The sequence below is a fragment of the Rhamphochromis longiceps genome, linkage group LG14 (assembly GCF_057381845.1).
Source record: "Rhamphochromis longiceps isolate RC_006_pf linkage group LG14, R_longiceps_female_GT1.1, whole genome shotgun sequence".
In the NCBI taxonomy this organism is placed as follows: Eukaryota; Metazoa; Chordata; class Actinopteri; order Cichliformes; family Cichlidae; genus Rhamphochromis; species Rhamphochromis longiceps.
In genome coordinates this window covers 17,525,164-17,540,462 of record NC_140570.1, presented here as the reverse complement: position 1 = coordinate 17,540,462, position 15,299 = coordinate 17,525,164, and the positions used below count along the sequence as shown (strand labels likewise).

At 38.8% G+C, this 15,299-nt stretch overlaps 1 protein-coding gene across 1 annotated transcript; it reads right to left on the bottom strand.

The window, feature by feature from the left end:
* Positions 1-3,561: 3,561 nt before the first annotated feature.
* On the bottom strand, positions 3,562-14,102 carry barx2 (BARX homeobox 2). The gene is made up of 4 exons (XM_085380080.1): positions 13,642-14,102; positions 8,139-8,454; positions 5,382-5,466; positions 3,562-4,650 (listed from the first exon to the last, which is right to left on the bottom strand). Exons 1-4 carry the CDS (start codon positions 13,826-13,828, stop codon positions 4,363-4,365), a joined length of 876 nt encoding a protein of 291 aa, XP_085236206.1. The 5' UTR covers positions 13,829-14,102; the 3' UTR covers positions 3,562-4,362.
* Between the last annotated feature and the right edge of the window lie 1,197 nt (positions 14,103-15,299).

Genomic DNA, 15,299 nt, shown 5'->3' with positions numbered 1-15,299 from the left:
ACGTGTTTTTATGTTGCTGGTGATTCTTCCTCTTTCTGTTACTGTTATTGAAATCCAGATACAAGTATAACTTTGAGAATTACACTGTAAAAACAATTACGTACTGAAGCATTTGTTTCCTTTTGTTTTCTATGAGAAGTAATTTGTGACACAAATGCAATAGCTTCTTACACAATATGAATCATAGCAGCAGCTACAGCTGTCTCTCGTGTGCACCTTAGAGAGGGAGGTGTCCTTCATCGCTGCAGAGGATGACTGGTTCTCTTCAACTGTTATGGAAGACAATGGGGAGCATTGTGCATGTCATATAAAGCATCCGCCTTTATTGACTTAGGTAAGTCTCGCTGTTGTTGCTAGCACTCAGCGTTCAGAGATAACTTCCTCTGTCAAAACACAAACGCTATGCCCACTCCACGTCTCACATCAGCTCGTGCTAATTACCTGAGCATACCCTAAGCTGACAGGTGAAGGTGTGCGATGGATGTCTTAGTGGGTGGGGGGGAAAGGGGCTGGTTAAGGTTGACACCACTCCGGTGACCTACAGCTGAACTTGGACCTGTGAGAAAATAACAGGTTTTCCAATTAGGCCCAAAGTGTCTCACCTCAGGCATTTTCTTTTCTGGAAGTCTTTCTTACCTCTCCACACAACAATTAGGACCGAGGAGCTCCCCAGCCTGTGGAGACCTGCATCCCTGCCTGCCTACCCGCCGGGGCCTCTGCTTTCACAAAGATATTCAACAGGAAAATGTTTCATACTCATACACTGCAATTAACGCAGTACCTGTTCCAAAAGCTTTTGTTGTTTTAGTCATAATTTAACCAGGTGGAGAAGCTGAGTCACAGCCCATTCCACATAGGCCTAGAAACTGGTATGACAAATTCTGAATGATCAGCACTGAGTTCATTCTGAACAAGTAACCATTGTGTGCACCAGCAGTTGTTTTCAGTTAATTAATTCTGACAGACTTAATGCAAGACTGGTTACCTCAACCATGCAGCTTGACTTGTTCAGTTAAAAATAAGCAATGATGGCGATTAAAGGCTAATAACAAATAAGACTAAAAAACAAAAATACAAAATAGAAATGGATTTTTTAGGGAAATCTATGCCCACTGTTTTCTTCTATTATTTTAGACATTCAGGAAGCTTTTTGTTTCAGTTACAGAGCTCATTAATAGTGGTAGTAATACTGATTAGCATGTTAACACATCCAAACTACTTTTAGCAGTGTTGATCTCTAATAAAGTTTGTAGTACTCCTAGAAAGACTATTATACCTGACAGATGTTTTAATTGATCCTAATTATCTTACATGTTGTTTAATCAGATTGCTTTGTTATTCTTGGATGAAAAGTAAATGAATATATAATCAATAATCATTTCTAAAATGTCAAAAAATAATGTGTAAGTATGAGTCATTTCCAAGGAAATGAAAGAAAACATTCACAGGAATGAAAAGAACTTGTGGTGTGTGTTTTGTGCTTAACTGACAAACAGCAGGAAAAACATGAATGATGAACCAAACAGAAACAGGAAGTTTCTATAACCATTGATTTTTTTTTAATCTTGTCTCTGATTTATGCAAATACTGCAAAAGTTACAAAGAAATTCAACAATACTTCCTTCTTCCATACTTCCTTGCCTTCTATAGATTAATAAGTACTATATGAAGCATGCTTAAGAGTGTTTACACAAGGCGTAAAAACCCAGTGTACATTACTCAATGTTAACCTGTGCTGTTGGCTTAAGAAATCATCCATGTCCGGTATCAGTCACTAAAAATACACTTAAGACTGTTCCTGACTCGCTCAGCGACAGAGAGGAGCCCTTAGGTGCACTACGGGCCATCGTGTTCTCTGTACAGATAAAAGATGATAAATGTCACAACACAGCGTTTAAATGCTTTGTTCGCTTGACTGTGATTTATGATGAACTTTGACTGCTTTTAATATATCTTCAAAAGCTCCAACAGTAATGGATCTGCCTGAACTTCAGTCTGACAAAGCTACTGTAACTGCTTGATTTAGACGTGCTTAACATGACGTGACGGTACGTTTAGAAACCGGATCCTCTGGGTGATTTTCATTTGTTTGATTTAACTTTATAAGAGATGCACCAAAACAAACAGCAGAACTCGTTTGTGGTTGCAAATATGTAAATAGAATAAAAACTTTAAAAGTGCATTACATTGTGCTGTTCTGGACTTTGGAATTGAAGGTTTAATCAAAAGATAAAAAATTTATTTTAAAACCCTTATAGCCCCACACGTGGGAAATTTTTGTAGCCCTCTGCATTTGATCCATTCACTCAATGAAGCAGTGGGCAGCTGCCAAACTAGCACCCGGGGAGCAGTGTGTAGAGATGGCACCTTGCTCAAGGGCACCTCAGGGTAGCTGTTCGGTGGATTCAAACCCCTGACCTTCCTGTCATGGGGCAACCTCTCTACCTACAGAGCTCTCACCACCCATAATTATAAAAAACCTGTACCTCAGTAAGACCACACAAAGCTTGAACGATAGCTATTTTATTAAGTGCATTTACATACATAAACACACACTTGTATATAGTAAAAATAATTTTACACAAACCTAAAAAAAAAACAAAAACAAACAACAAACAAGTTTACCAAACAAGCATTATATACATCGGAAAAATACTGCACGTTTCATCTTAAACAATGACAAATAAACGTAAATCTGCAAAACTCAACAGTCGAAACTCTGAAACATTTGAGATCTGTAACAGAACAGCGCAGAGTTTGATGTACATGGAGAAGTCACAGGCAGTTTAAAACTGTTATTTTAATTCAGGTCTAACGTACCAATTGGGGTAATCATGCAGAGCCTGCAGGCTGAAGACATATTGGAGACTTTATATGTGTGACGGGTATTGACGTGTGAGTCTAAACTGCTTTAGAGTTGTGGTTTCCTTGTGGTTGAAAATCATATGTACTTTCATTGAAAAAAAAAATCAGGAACAGCTGAAACATCACATATATATATATATATATATATATATATATATATAACACCCAGCATATATATATATAACACCCAGCAGGCGGTTTATCCTTCAAGCTCGGGTCCTCTACCAGAGGCCTGGGAGCTTGAGGGTCCTGCGCAGTATCTTAGCTGTTCCCAGGACTGCGCTCTTCTGGACAGAGATGAACAAGAAGGCAGCGGTGGGCAAGAGACGAAGACGGCCGTAGTGATCGATATATATATATATATATATGTTTATATATATATATATATATATATATATATATATATATATATATATATATAAACATATATATATATATATATATATATAAACATATATATATATATATATATATAAACATATATATATATATATATATATAAACATATATATATATATATATATATATATATATATATATATATATATATATATATATATATATATATATATATATATATGTTTATATATATATATAAACATATATATATATATATATATATATATATATATATATATATATATATATAAACATATATATATATATATATATATATATATATATATATATATATATATATATATATATATATATATATATATATATATACTATTTTTCATCCAATCCAATTAAAAAACAGCAGTTTATATACTTGTTCATACGTGTATATATTTGAAAGACCATATGTTTTCTACATGTTTCTATTGCATGATACAGTGTATGGCTTGGCAGAAACATTTCCTTTGATCTTTGAAAAAACAAAATAAAAATGCAAGCTTATATGAGCAAATAATAACCAGAGCTCTACAATCTGACTCCAAACTAAAAAATAGAGGTCTTCTTGTCTAAACTTTACAAATCCGTCTCGAAATATGGCACTTACAGTTAGAAATGATTATAAAAAATATACTGCATTTGATATTATTTCATTTAAAAAGCTTTCCTCTGAGACCAAGAAGGCACTGTAACCGTTTCATATTACAGAGTTTTGGCAGTGAAGTAATGTATAATACAAAGATTCATAGACACCTTTTTAATAAGGCATTGGTTGATATTTTGGCACCAACGATGACTGCTGAGATACACGTTAAGGCCAGACCGACCTTTTTTTTTTTTTTGATTCTACTCCTTACGCTGCAGGCTGAAGGCAAAAGGTTTACCAGTGCAATCAGTATTTATGGAGATTTGCTCTCAGTATGGCACAATTTCCAGTGAACGAAAAACTCAATGCTACACTGGGTAAAAGCTCTAGGCCACTAACGTGAAGCCGACGATATAGCTAAAGCAACTGGCTCTTAACACCACACAGGCTTTTTTACAGTGATCCTGAGGCACTATCTGTTTTCAGGTTGGCATTAGTCTTTGGTTTGTTCTTGCTTAGCTGGCTGTGTGAGTTTCTGACACAAGGAGTGGCAGCTCTCGCTCGGATCCCTCCACTGCTCCGGCTGGATTGTGACTTTCCGAACTGAGATCTTGAGGTTCCAGTTGGGGTGCTTCTCCTCCACTCTGCACCACCGCCACTTTCTCAGCTAATCTCCTCATCCTCTCCTCTTCTTCAATTTTCAGTCGCCGCTCTTCAGCCTCTATTTCCTCCGTGGTGGGAATGGAGTTCTTCTTGGGTCTTCCCTTGGGCTTAGTCGGAGCCTCGTGACCTCCTTTGAGCACCTAGGATAACACACAGGCGGTCTTAGTGGACTCCTCTGGTGATAAATGGCAGCAGAAGTCAAAGGCAACGCTTGCTATTATAGTAATTAAGTGAAGACATATCGCTACTGGCTCCGCCTTGTGCACTCATTTATCTTTAACGATTTCAGGTCTTTTTTGTTCTCTCAGTTGTTGACCCTTCTACAAAAAGTGTTTGCTCTCGCTGCCGTCATCATCAGTCACACTACACTCTGCCTCTCCGCACCCTCCACTTCCTTCCATGTTGCTATATTTACTTAATATTGTAGCATAAAATAGTAGCAGCAAACATTTCTAAAACGGTGGTGTACAATGAAAACAAAATAATCCAAAATGAAAAGGAAGCAAAAAACAAATATTACTGGCCTGCATGCAAAAAGCATTCATAATAACACATTCAGTTTTTGTACTTAATTACAGATAATCCTTTTTCTCATAAAAGAATCAAACAACATTTAATCAAAATGCTTTTGTCCAAATAATCTGAATTTAGATTTGATTTACCCAAAACTAACATTGTCTTTGGCTTCAGTATTATTACTTTATTGGCTCATTTTGGCAAAGAAGATCATACACATTATTGCCAGTTGCAGTGTTAGTATAAGACGTTGTCATTTTTCCAATTCCACTACCGACGGCCTTTCCAGTTAAGAATATTTGTTGAATCTGACTTGTACAACTAAAAACACATCAAGCTTTACTTCAGAACTTACCATTTTCTTCCACTTCATACGCCTGTTTTGATACCATGTCTTCACCTGAAGCTGTGTGAGACCAAGCGACTGTGCCAGGTCTAACCTGCAGAAGCACAAAAAAAACAAGATAAAGTTTACTTATGTATATATTTTAGTGTGCTTGTTCCAGTACAGTCCTGGAACCTATCCAGGACATATATCATTACTGTTGGCATGCTTTAAACATCAGTTTCTCTTCACACGAACACAAAAATGAAGAAATCTTGACACTAATTGTGCTCTGTGAATTATAGACTATGATTTCAACTATATAATGCAATTTCATGCCTAAAGGTTCGCAACACTGAAAACTTAAAAAGAGCGTTAGGCCACACTCTGTTTAAGCATCTCACGCCAGAGATTATATGCCAGGAACTCCAGTCTGACACTGTACACCTGCAGCCATCTATGCCAACATCGGTAATCCCATCATAGCGCTCGTAGCTGGATAATTGAGACCGTCGGAGAAAATTCAGAATGCATCCACCACATGTGGTGATCCATGACTAATAGGGCTATTTGTTGGTGTGTAATATAAAACCTCAGGAAGGGCCAGATAAAGTGGACAAGGCATCCATTAGTAGAAAGAAAAGTTCTTTTTTTTCTTAAATGAGATTTCCTCTTCCCTGATCTTACTCCAGGTCTTTAACAGCCAGATGAAGGATTTTTCACGACCAGCACCCCCCAGGGACAGGAGCTGACTTTCATTTGATGGTGATAGTGAAAACCAAGACAGCAAAAAAGAGAGAACAAAATCTAAAAAACAGAGCTACAGAAAAACAAATCCCTGAGATTCATGGATCTATCTGCATTACCTTATACTAGACAAGAAGCATGTGTGTCCGTGCGTGCCAGTGTGTCTAAAAAGACAAGACATGAGGGCAATTGAGCTGTCCATCAGATTTCTATAGATGTAGAGTAAAAACTGGAGGCTAGAAACAGTAATTGCAAAAAAAGCAAAACACCCCAATTATTTATAGTCATTAGTTCTCAATGGGGAAAAACCACACGCACACAGCAGTACAAACAGTATCTGAGTCACTCCCTCCAGGCCACTGCAAGGCCGCCATTTTGTTCTGTTCTCACACTTTTCACGGGACTCCTGGGTGAAACTGAATACCTCTTAACAAGGGCGATGATGATGAAGATGACGATCATTAGAACACTTGTAATAATACTCGGAAGTGTAACAAAATCATTACCGCTCCGCGATATAAATACTTTAAAGTCGTTTTTTTTTTCAGGAATATTTTTGGTTTTGCTTCTGTCCGCCCCCGCGCATACTCTCAGTTCGAGACCGCAGAGATTCTCGGCCAAGAAAAGGGAAGAGGGAAGCTAAGTTGTCTTTGGATCATAACAAACCTAAGTGAGGCGCATGCCACACCTTTGATGTGGGGTTTTAAAAGGGGATTTTCTCTGTTGATGTTTTTCCACTACCTGGGTGTTTAATTAATTTTCAACACAGTGTCAGAATCGGATATTTTGACAGGACACAGTATTTTGGCACAGTATTTCATACGGGTAGTTGGTTTTTGATCACTCAGTTGTACTCTGCCTCGGGGCCTCTGCTTAAGATGAGGCATGCCTTTCCAGCAGCTCCAGGCAGGCAAAGATGTGATACATTAAATAATGCATCGTGGGAGTTTTCCCCATGGAGAGGATGTAAATGGAATGACAAATAAATCTGGTTTAATCCAGAAATGCTAATTTATTTTTAGATCGCACGTAGCACACAGTTACACTGCAATGAGTGCAACGAGGACGATGCGTTTGCAACATGTTCCTGCAAAGAGGAGCTATGTCAGTGTGTAAACAGGTGAACATGTTGCAGCAGTTATTTACGTTTTTATCACCACTCTCTATGCATATTAAAAAATGAATAAGGGGGAATAAGGGGGTACAGAGGTGCACGAAATCTCTACGTGAAGGTTCACAAGCAGCTTAAAATTCCTGCTGCACATGTGAAGCTGCTTGGAGTGCTTTAAACAACATTTATGGCAAAATGCTCTTCTGGCTTATAATGGAAAAGCAGCCTGCAGGCCAAATATAAAGTCGAGCTCTACAGTTTTAACTGGAAAAAATACGGTCCCAAAAATGACCCGTAGAATGGAACTTAAGACACAGATATTACTTCATCTTATTGTAGAAAGCTTAATGCACTTTATGTACACCTGCAGATGTGTGAAATGATTGGCAGTAAATCAGTGTAATACATTTCTGTTTGCTTGTGTTGGCCACTGTCCCTGTTTCACTGAATAAGGCAGTGTTTGGTTGCTGGGGCCTTTTGCTGTTCTAGAGCTCAGGGTTAAAACGTTACTCGTGTCTCAACTAGAACGCTGAGGTAATGCTTTGGCTTTGACGAATTCACATTACATGAGACATGCCCCACAGGATAAATCAAAACTTATGATGCTGGGTTAACCGCCACTTGATAATTGCATCTGTGGCTTTGTGGATGTGCTCGAGGGTGCGCACGTTATGCACTTTCAAATTTTGCTTCGTGTAAGTTCGCATGCAGGTTGTCAAAATGCTATGGCTGAGATGCACTTATATCACACTTGCTGCTGGTGCATTCTCGTCAACTGCATGTAGAGGTTACCTCTGACGCTTCAGAGGTTTGATTTCTTTTATGCAAAATGTTGGTGCGGATGAGGCGAAATCGTGACTTTGTTTCGTTTATGGGCTTTTATGTTGTGTGTCGTTTCAGTCAGATTTTAGTGTCTGCACCATACTGACCTATCAGGAGTGGACAAGTACTTCTGCTTCTGGAACTTCTTCTCCAGGCCCATCAGTTGCAGCTCAGTAAAAATAGTACGGCTGCGACGTGGCTTCTTCAGGCGGGGTGTGCTGCGCTCAGTCTCCGACTCGCTGCTGATACTGAGGGGCGTCTGGCTGGGTGACAGCTCGGAGCCTCTGGGATGCTGTGGGGAAAGCAGTGGCAGATGTGGATGGGCAGCGCCCGGAGAGGACGGCTGCGGGACGTGAGCAGGCAGGTTGGGCGGCTGCCTCGTGATCACTGAGAGGAGCGGGTAGGCACGTAGTGACGAGGAGCCTGGACACAAGCATAGAGAAATGCATTAAAGTCCAGTAGTTAGAATACACATCCTTCTGAATCACCGCAGCTTTCAAAGAGAGCTATTTTGGACTGCTCAGTCACCTCGGTTATACCATTATCGACCGCCTGTAATTGCTTAGACAGGTTCGTTTTTAATTGGCCAGCGTTTGCCGTGAAAAGTGTTTTGGTTGTGACCTTCCTCATGTAGAGGGCTGTGATCCCAATGACGCAGGCTGTGTTTTACACTGATCCTCTGAACCGCTCAAATGACTGATTATTTTTCAGAGGTTGTTAAGCGCTAACTGCTTCCCAACACAAAACAACCACATGCACACCCACACACAGAGACGAGTGCAGGCACAATAAGCTGTAATAAAATCTAAAAACTAAATCGGACACCACTCAAATAATAAACTTTTCCCCTCTCTTATGTTCTCTCCCACTCTTGCAAACTACACACACACACACTTTTGCTCTCTATCAGAGAAGACAGAAGCAGCAGACGCCAGAATCAATAAAAGCAGCACTTGTCTGGAGCCTATGGGGGAGAGATGGAGACCTGGAGGTTAGCACAGAGGATGCAGTGGGTCACGCAAAGCAAATATAATATCCGCCAGAGAAAAAAAATCTACACAGCTTTAAAGAGTAAAACCATTCCCTTAACCAGAAATCACACTCAATCTGAGCATGGTGCAGGCTGTAATGCACGGGCTGATAAGGAACAGTGGAAAGGGCACAAGTGGTATTATGGGAGTAGATGAGGAAGATACGGAGAGGGATAAAATGCTCCAGTGGCAAGGAAAAAATAGCCAGTTGTCACACACGGAAACGCCCAGCATGTGTGTTTCTGGGTGCCTGTGGCAGATTTGTCTTCTTTAGCTTCTCGTTAACCAATAGACAACCTCAACGCAGTGAAATATATATGCCAGAGCTGACAGAAAACATACTGTCTGAACTTTTTCTGTATGTTTTTTCAAGGTAGGTGAGAACAACATGAACCCAGAAAGAAAATGGAGCACACTTTCTGAATCTTACGGTTAAATGAGTCATACATACAGAGACTTAAGCTATAAAATGTGCATCAATTCAGTTAAACCTCTCTGTTTAATTATTAATTAACAGCAAGCATGCCACATTTAAATGCATATACGCACAGCCACTGTTGCCTTCCAAACGAAGAAAGGCACATACACACATGACACTCTGCCTCAGGCTCATCGTGACATCATGGTAAGACACTGAGGTCATCGCTAATCCTCCAATGTTAGATTGGTGGTATTGCAACAAGTCTAGACAAGAAGACCTCTCTTCTGTCCTTGTATGAGCTTGCCATATATTCATGTTTCTTTTACATGGTTTCTGTCTTTCGCTCTGTATCATATCTATGTTTGTTTGAGTGACTCATCAGAGATAATAAATACATCATACATATTTACTGAACTATAATTTACAGGAAAAGTGGACCGTGTCAGTCACGGCTGTCCGACAAAAGAACACACTTTTGTTTGTCTTCACAACTAAAGAAAATCTTGTGTCAACAAAACTAAACGGTGTCTACCGAGAGTCCCCCAGAGGTGAGACGACTAACAAAGAATGGAGCAAAGAATGCTAGCCCTCATGGTGACTTTCCACTGACAGTAAAGCCATCCCTCTGACATGCTGTTGACAAGTGCCAGTGTCCTGTCAATAGTCTACAAATAAACTGTTTGAGTAGTTGCAAGAGCGCAGTTCAGCTCCATGCAAAAGCACACTGATACTCTTGATAATCACAGTTGGAATGCAGGCACTGATACAAATGCTTGTAGTAACCATTACAGAAGACATACTTGCTAAGAATAGATCAAGAAGAGCAGTTTGTTAAGCACTCCTTTTGATACCAGCTGTTTTCTCTATTGATAACATGGTTATTATGACATAACACTTACTGAAAAAAAACTTTATTTTGCACTCATTTTCATTGAGTGAAGAGCAAGCGTGTTATTTTTAGAACTACACGGAAAATAGTTTTAATGCCACAATTTTAATGTCACAACCTGGAACTGCCTGATGCCTATCATAACATCTACACTCCTTCTGTCACTTGTTTTCTTTCCTCAATGGTGAGGAAGTATGGGTGAGTCATTGCTTTGCTATGACAAGTGTACGTGAACATTTGACATGTTCTGCATATAAACTATCTGATGACATCTAGGATGTTGCTCAATTAATTGTCTTTCTTTTTTGCTTGTTTGCTTTTGTCCTCGCTCCTTGAAAACAAATCAAACACTGCTGGGACAACCTGATGTAGTTTCTCTGTTTTTCCTCAGCCACAAATATTTAATTTCCGTTAAATTCCTCTAATCCTGACTGATCATAGGAATTTAATGGTCCTTCTCGGAATGTACCAGAGAAAAAATTTCTTGTATCTTATTGAGCGTAACTGTGTAAAAGTGTTTTTGCTCTAAGAGAGTCAGCCCATCTATCAAAAAGCATCGCGTTAAACGTGCTAAGCATTTAGCCTGAAACCCGATCTACAGAGGTGGCAGCAGAAATTAGCCCGTAGCATCAACTACTTTTAGAGACAACTTATTACTTATCCTTTTTAGAAACAGAAAAATCTCATGGCTATGCAGGAATGACAAGGAGATGACAAGCTGTCAAACATTATCCTTAACGGAAGATTGAAGACGTGTGTGCATTTTCTCTTTGTGTGTATGCATACTCGCCTGTGTGTGCCGACATGGGTGTAATCATACTGCTTAACTTGACTTTATGCTTAATGGGAGACTTTATTGTCTGCAGCAGATTAAGTTTTAAGATGGGATAAAAACCCTTTTGCTCACTTGGATTTCTCCTATAAGCCCTCAGCCAGTGCTAAACCAGTATGCAGCAGCCCTTGGGCTTCACACTACTCTTTTTTTCATTATGTTGTCAGGTGAGATTACACCACAGTTGATCTTAATCTCTCTCACCTCTTCCAGAAAACACCACTAAAAGCCCTACCCTAGGTCCTGCTGAGAGATGGAAAGCCAAATGAAATATTGTAAGCTGCCATTCTGCTGCTCACTGCTCAGCACCAGGTCAAGGCTCATTATCTCAGATCCCTCTGTAACTCACATGGAACAAATTATATGAATACTGTACACCATTAAAAGCTCAGTTTATTTAACATTGGGAGGGGGAGGGGGTGAAGATAAAAACAACAACAACTCTCAGAATAAATGCACTGAGAACATTAAGGTGGTATGTTTAACTAACACTGGAGCAATTAGAAAAACAAAAAAAACACAGTAAACTAACATCTCATTTGTCATCCTGCAGTCAACATTGATGGCATCACTGTCTTTCAGCGGCCTCAACTGGCAGCAGGAGGCTATAACATCTTTTCCTTCACAGAATGAAGAAATCAACTTTCACTGTTAGGGGGCCATTCAGCAGCCAGCCACCTCTCTTTGGCCCAGGACCTCTAAGCCTACCAGCTTCCATATCAAGCTCTAAAAGCCATTGATGTTGGAGAATATACTGTGTCTAACACCCCCACAGCTACAAATAAGTAGTGGGCACAGTGTTCTGATATGCAGGGCGGGTTACACTATCCATCCGAACAGAGGGGTGCCAAAGCCCAGTCATAGTGCCTTCTAGCATACACCAACCATATCAGAGGGATGAGGGAATCGTTCCCCCTATTTTTATCCCCCCCATCGCTGTCATCATCAAATTGCAGTGGCTATTATTTCAGGCTCTAGAGCAATTATCCTAATGGTTACCAGAGCGTGCAGTAGCCTTTGAGTTGTTGTGATTCAGTGGAAAATACAAGTTAAGAGTCAACAAAAAAGTTGTGTTTTTGTGAAAGGTAACATGGTGTACCATGAGATCTGTCAAACTGTAGTTTGGTTCAGCGACTACAAGACACATTTAAGGGGCTGTTTTCAAACTGACTTCAAATCAATGGTCTGTCTATCTATCTATCTATCTATCTATCTATCTATCTATCTATCTATCTATCTATCTATCTATCTATCTATCTATCTATCTATCTATCTATCTATCTATCTATCTATCTATCTCATTTCAGCAGCATGAGCATGAAATACTAAAACACACTAAATAACCTCAAAAAGAGCCACGGTTATTCGTTTAAGTCATATAATTTAGCTCTATATTTCCTTCAGTATTGGTCTAAACACACCAGTACACTGTATTATTATTATTATTATTATTATTATTATTATTATTATTATTATTATTATTATTATTATTATTATTATCATCATTAGTGTTTTGTTTCCTACAACTTTTTCCATGTTACTACATCTATATTTCTAGCAACACATAATCATTTATCATCATTTAATCTGTAAATACCCACCGCGTAAGGGACATTGAGGGCAGCATTTGGCAAGCCAGAAAACTCATATTCATCAAAACAAATGAGATAAAATAGACTGAAGGTTGGCGCTTAGTTATGACGGGTTTCTAGCGTTAGATTTTTCTTTATCGTTTACTTTATCTGCTGCGCTCTTCGTTGACCTATCAGTTCAATCATTTATCCGCTCGATAAAAAAAAGTTCTTAAGCATCATTGAAATTCACTGACGAATGGACTTGAGTTTCAACACCAAACACTTAGCTGATATGAAACGATTTATCATGTAAAGTTTAGAATGATGAAGATGAAGTCACTGTTGTAGCAATAATAGAAAGTCCAGACTAACTGTGATTAAACGACACTAGAAAACAAATATGCAAGCCTTCAAAGAGATATGAAATCTGGCAATGCAATAATGTTTATATATATTTTTTTATTTGTACTATCGTATCAAATCAATTATCTATCTATCTATGATCATTAAAATAATAATAGAGTAACTGAACACAATGTGGAGCTACGTTACCATATTGTTCTGTCAACACAGACGCATAATCCTCATCACCATTGAGTGTATGTCGAGTTGTACCTGCCTAATATACCTCAGCCTGTGTACAGGAAATAACAATTCACCAATCACGCGACATTTAAATATATCATATTATTCTGATTATTATTTAAATTTAAAAAATCGATTACAGTACCGAAATACTATGTAAGTGTTTCCATTTTATGCGTAAAATTATCTGCAACCTACTAATGAGTGCGTCTCACATATATTTTAAAAATATCTGTTTACTTTATTTCTTTCCCAAGTAGACGGGAGAAACGTCTTACCCGAACACGAATGAAGAGGCTTTGGTCGAACAATGAGTGAAGGACACACCGAGTAGAGAGAGAGTTTCTCAAAATAATCACATGTCTCCTTCGAGAGGATCTCGTCAATCATGAAAGTCTTGTAGCGCCGCCTGGCAGCTTTCAGCTGCCCAGGGGAGGAGAGCCTCAACTCGGCTTGACAGTGCATGATCTGTCCCTGTGCGTCGTGCGCAATCGTCGCTGCACAAAGTCTTCAGTAATTTCTAAGCATATGAAGCTTCAACCGTCTTTAAAGCCGACTGTTGGAGTTCATGCGTTAAAACAGCTCATTGCTTATCTTTAAAAATGAAGTTTAGCTTTCCCTGAAGTGTCCCGGTGAGGATCGCTAGCCTTTAACTTGAGCTGCGCAGAGCGGTGCAGCGGTAATGAACTCACTACAATCTGTGCTCACACCCACTGCTATATAAACCATCCCTTAACACAACTCTGCTGCTCTCTCTCTCTCTCTCTGTCTCTCTCTCTCTCTCTCTCTCTCTCTCACACACACACACACACACACACACACACACACACACACACACACACACACACACACTGTACATACAATACCTCATGCCCGCATAAAAACTTGTTTCTCTCTCAGCTTTATTTTGCGGACTAGCCCACAACTTAGAGCGCAAGAGTAAAACCACAGTTTCCAGAACAGAAACTAATATTATCATTAGAGCTATACTATTAAAATAATATTAATATACCTATCAAACTCATACATTTAATATTATTAGCAGTGTTTCAGGTCAAGTAGACCTCGGTTTTCAGGCTAAGATTTTTATTAACACAAAACTGGTGGCGCTTCATGATTCACATGAAATCATTTGTAATTGTCTTTAGCTGTAGACTAGTGCGTAAGGATCTGTCCGAGAAACCGCATGCGGTGTAGTCTATTCGATAGTTTGTTTTATTCACTCTATCACAGGCTATAACCTCGGAGAACCATAAGTTCATTTATGTGGGAATGTCGGGATAACTTCTTTCTTTCTTTCTTTCTTTCTTTCTTTCTTTCTTTCTTTCTACATTATACGTTTTATACAACATACAGTTATGTGGTTTGTTATTTCTTTAAAACTATTTAATTATTTATATACACCGCAAAATCATTTTAATTTTTAACAAAACAACAGCATCAACAACAACCGTAATAATAATAATAATACAAATAATAATAATAATAATAATAATAATAATAGCACATAAAAGATATTTTACTTTAAAACGGTAAACACAAGAATTTATGCTATAACGGACCCCAAACCTTTTGTGGTTACAGGCCATGTCAGTTGACTTATAGTCATTATTCATATCGCAAACAAGCTGCGGCAGGTGTAATTTATCACAAATCAGCATGCATGGCAGGATCATACACAAAAAGTCTTATTAACAGTCACTTTTCAACAAAATTGGCTTCCACAGAATAAAAACATCCTTGTTCCTGCTTGGCACAGAATTCGTTTGGTTCAACGGTGAAATCTATTTTAAGAGAAGTATCTGTCATTAAGCTCGAATAAAGGTAGGATGAGTGTCAGCCACGAGCTGACAGCTCTGGCATTAATGCGTGGAAGGCTATAGGCACGTCCAACTCGCACAAACTAATCTCTGTATATTTTCTCAGTGTTTTATTT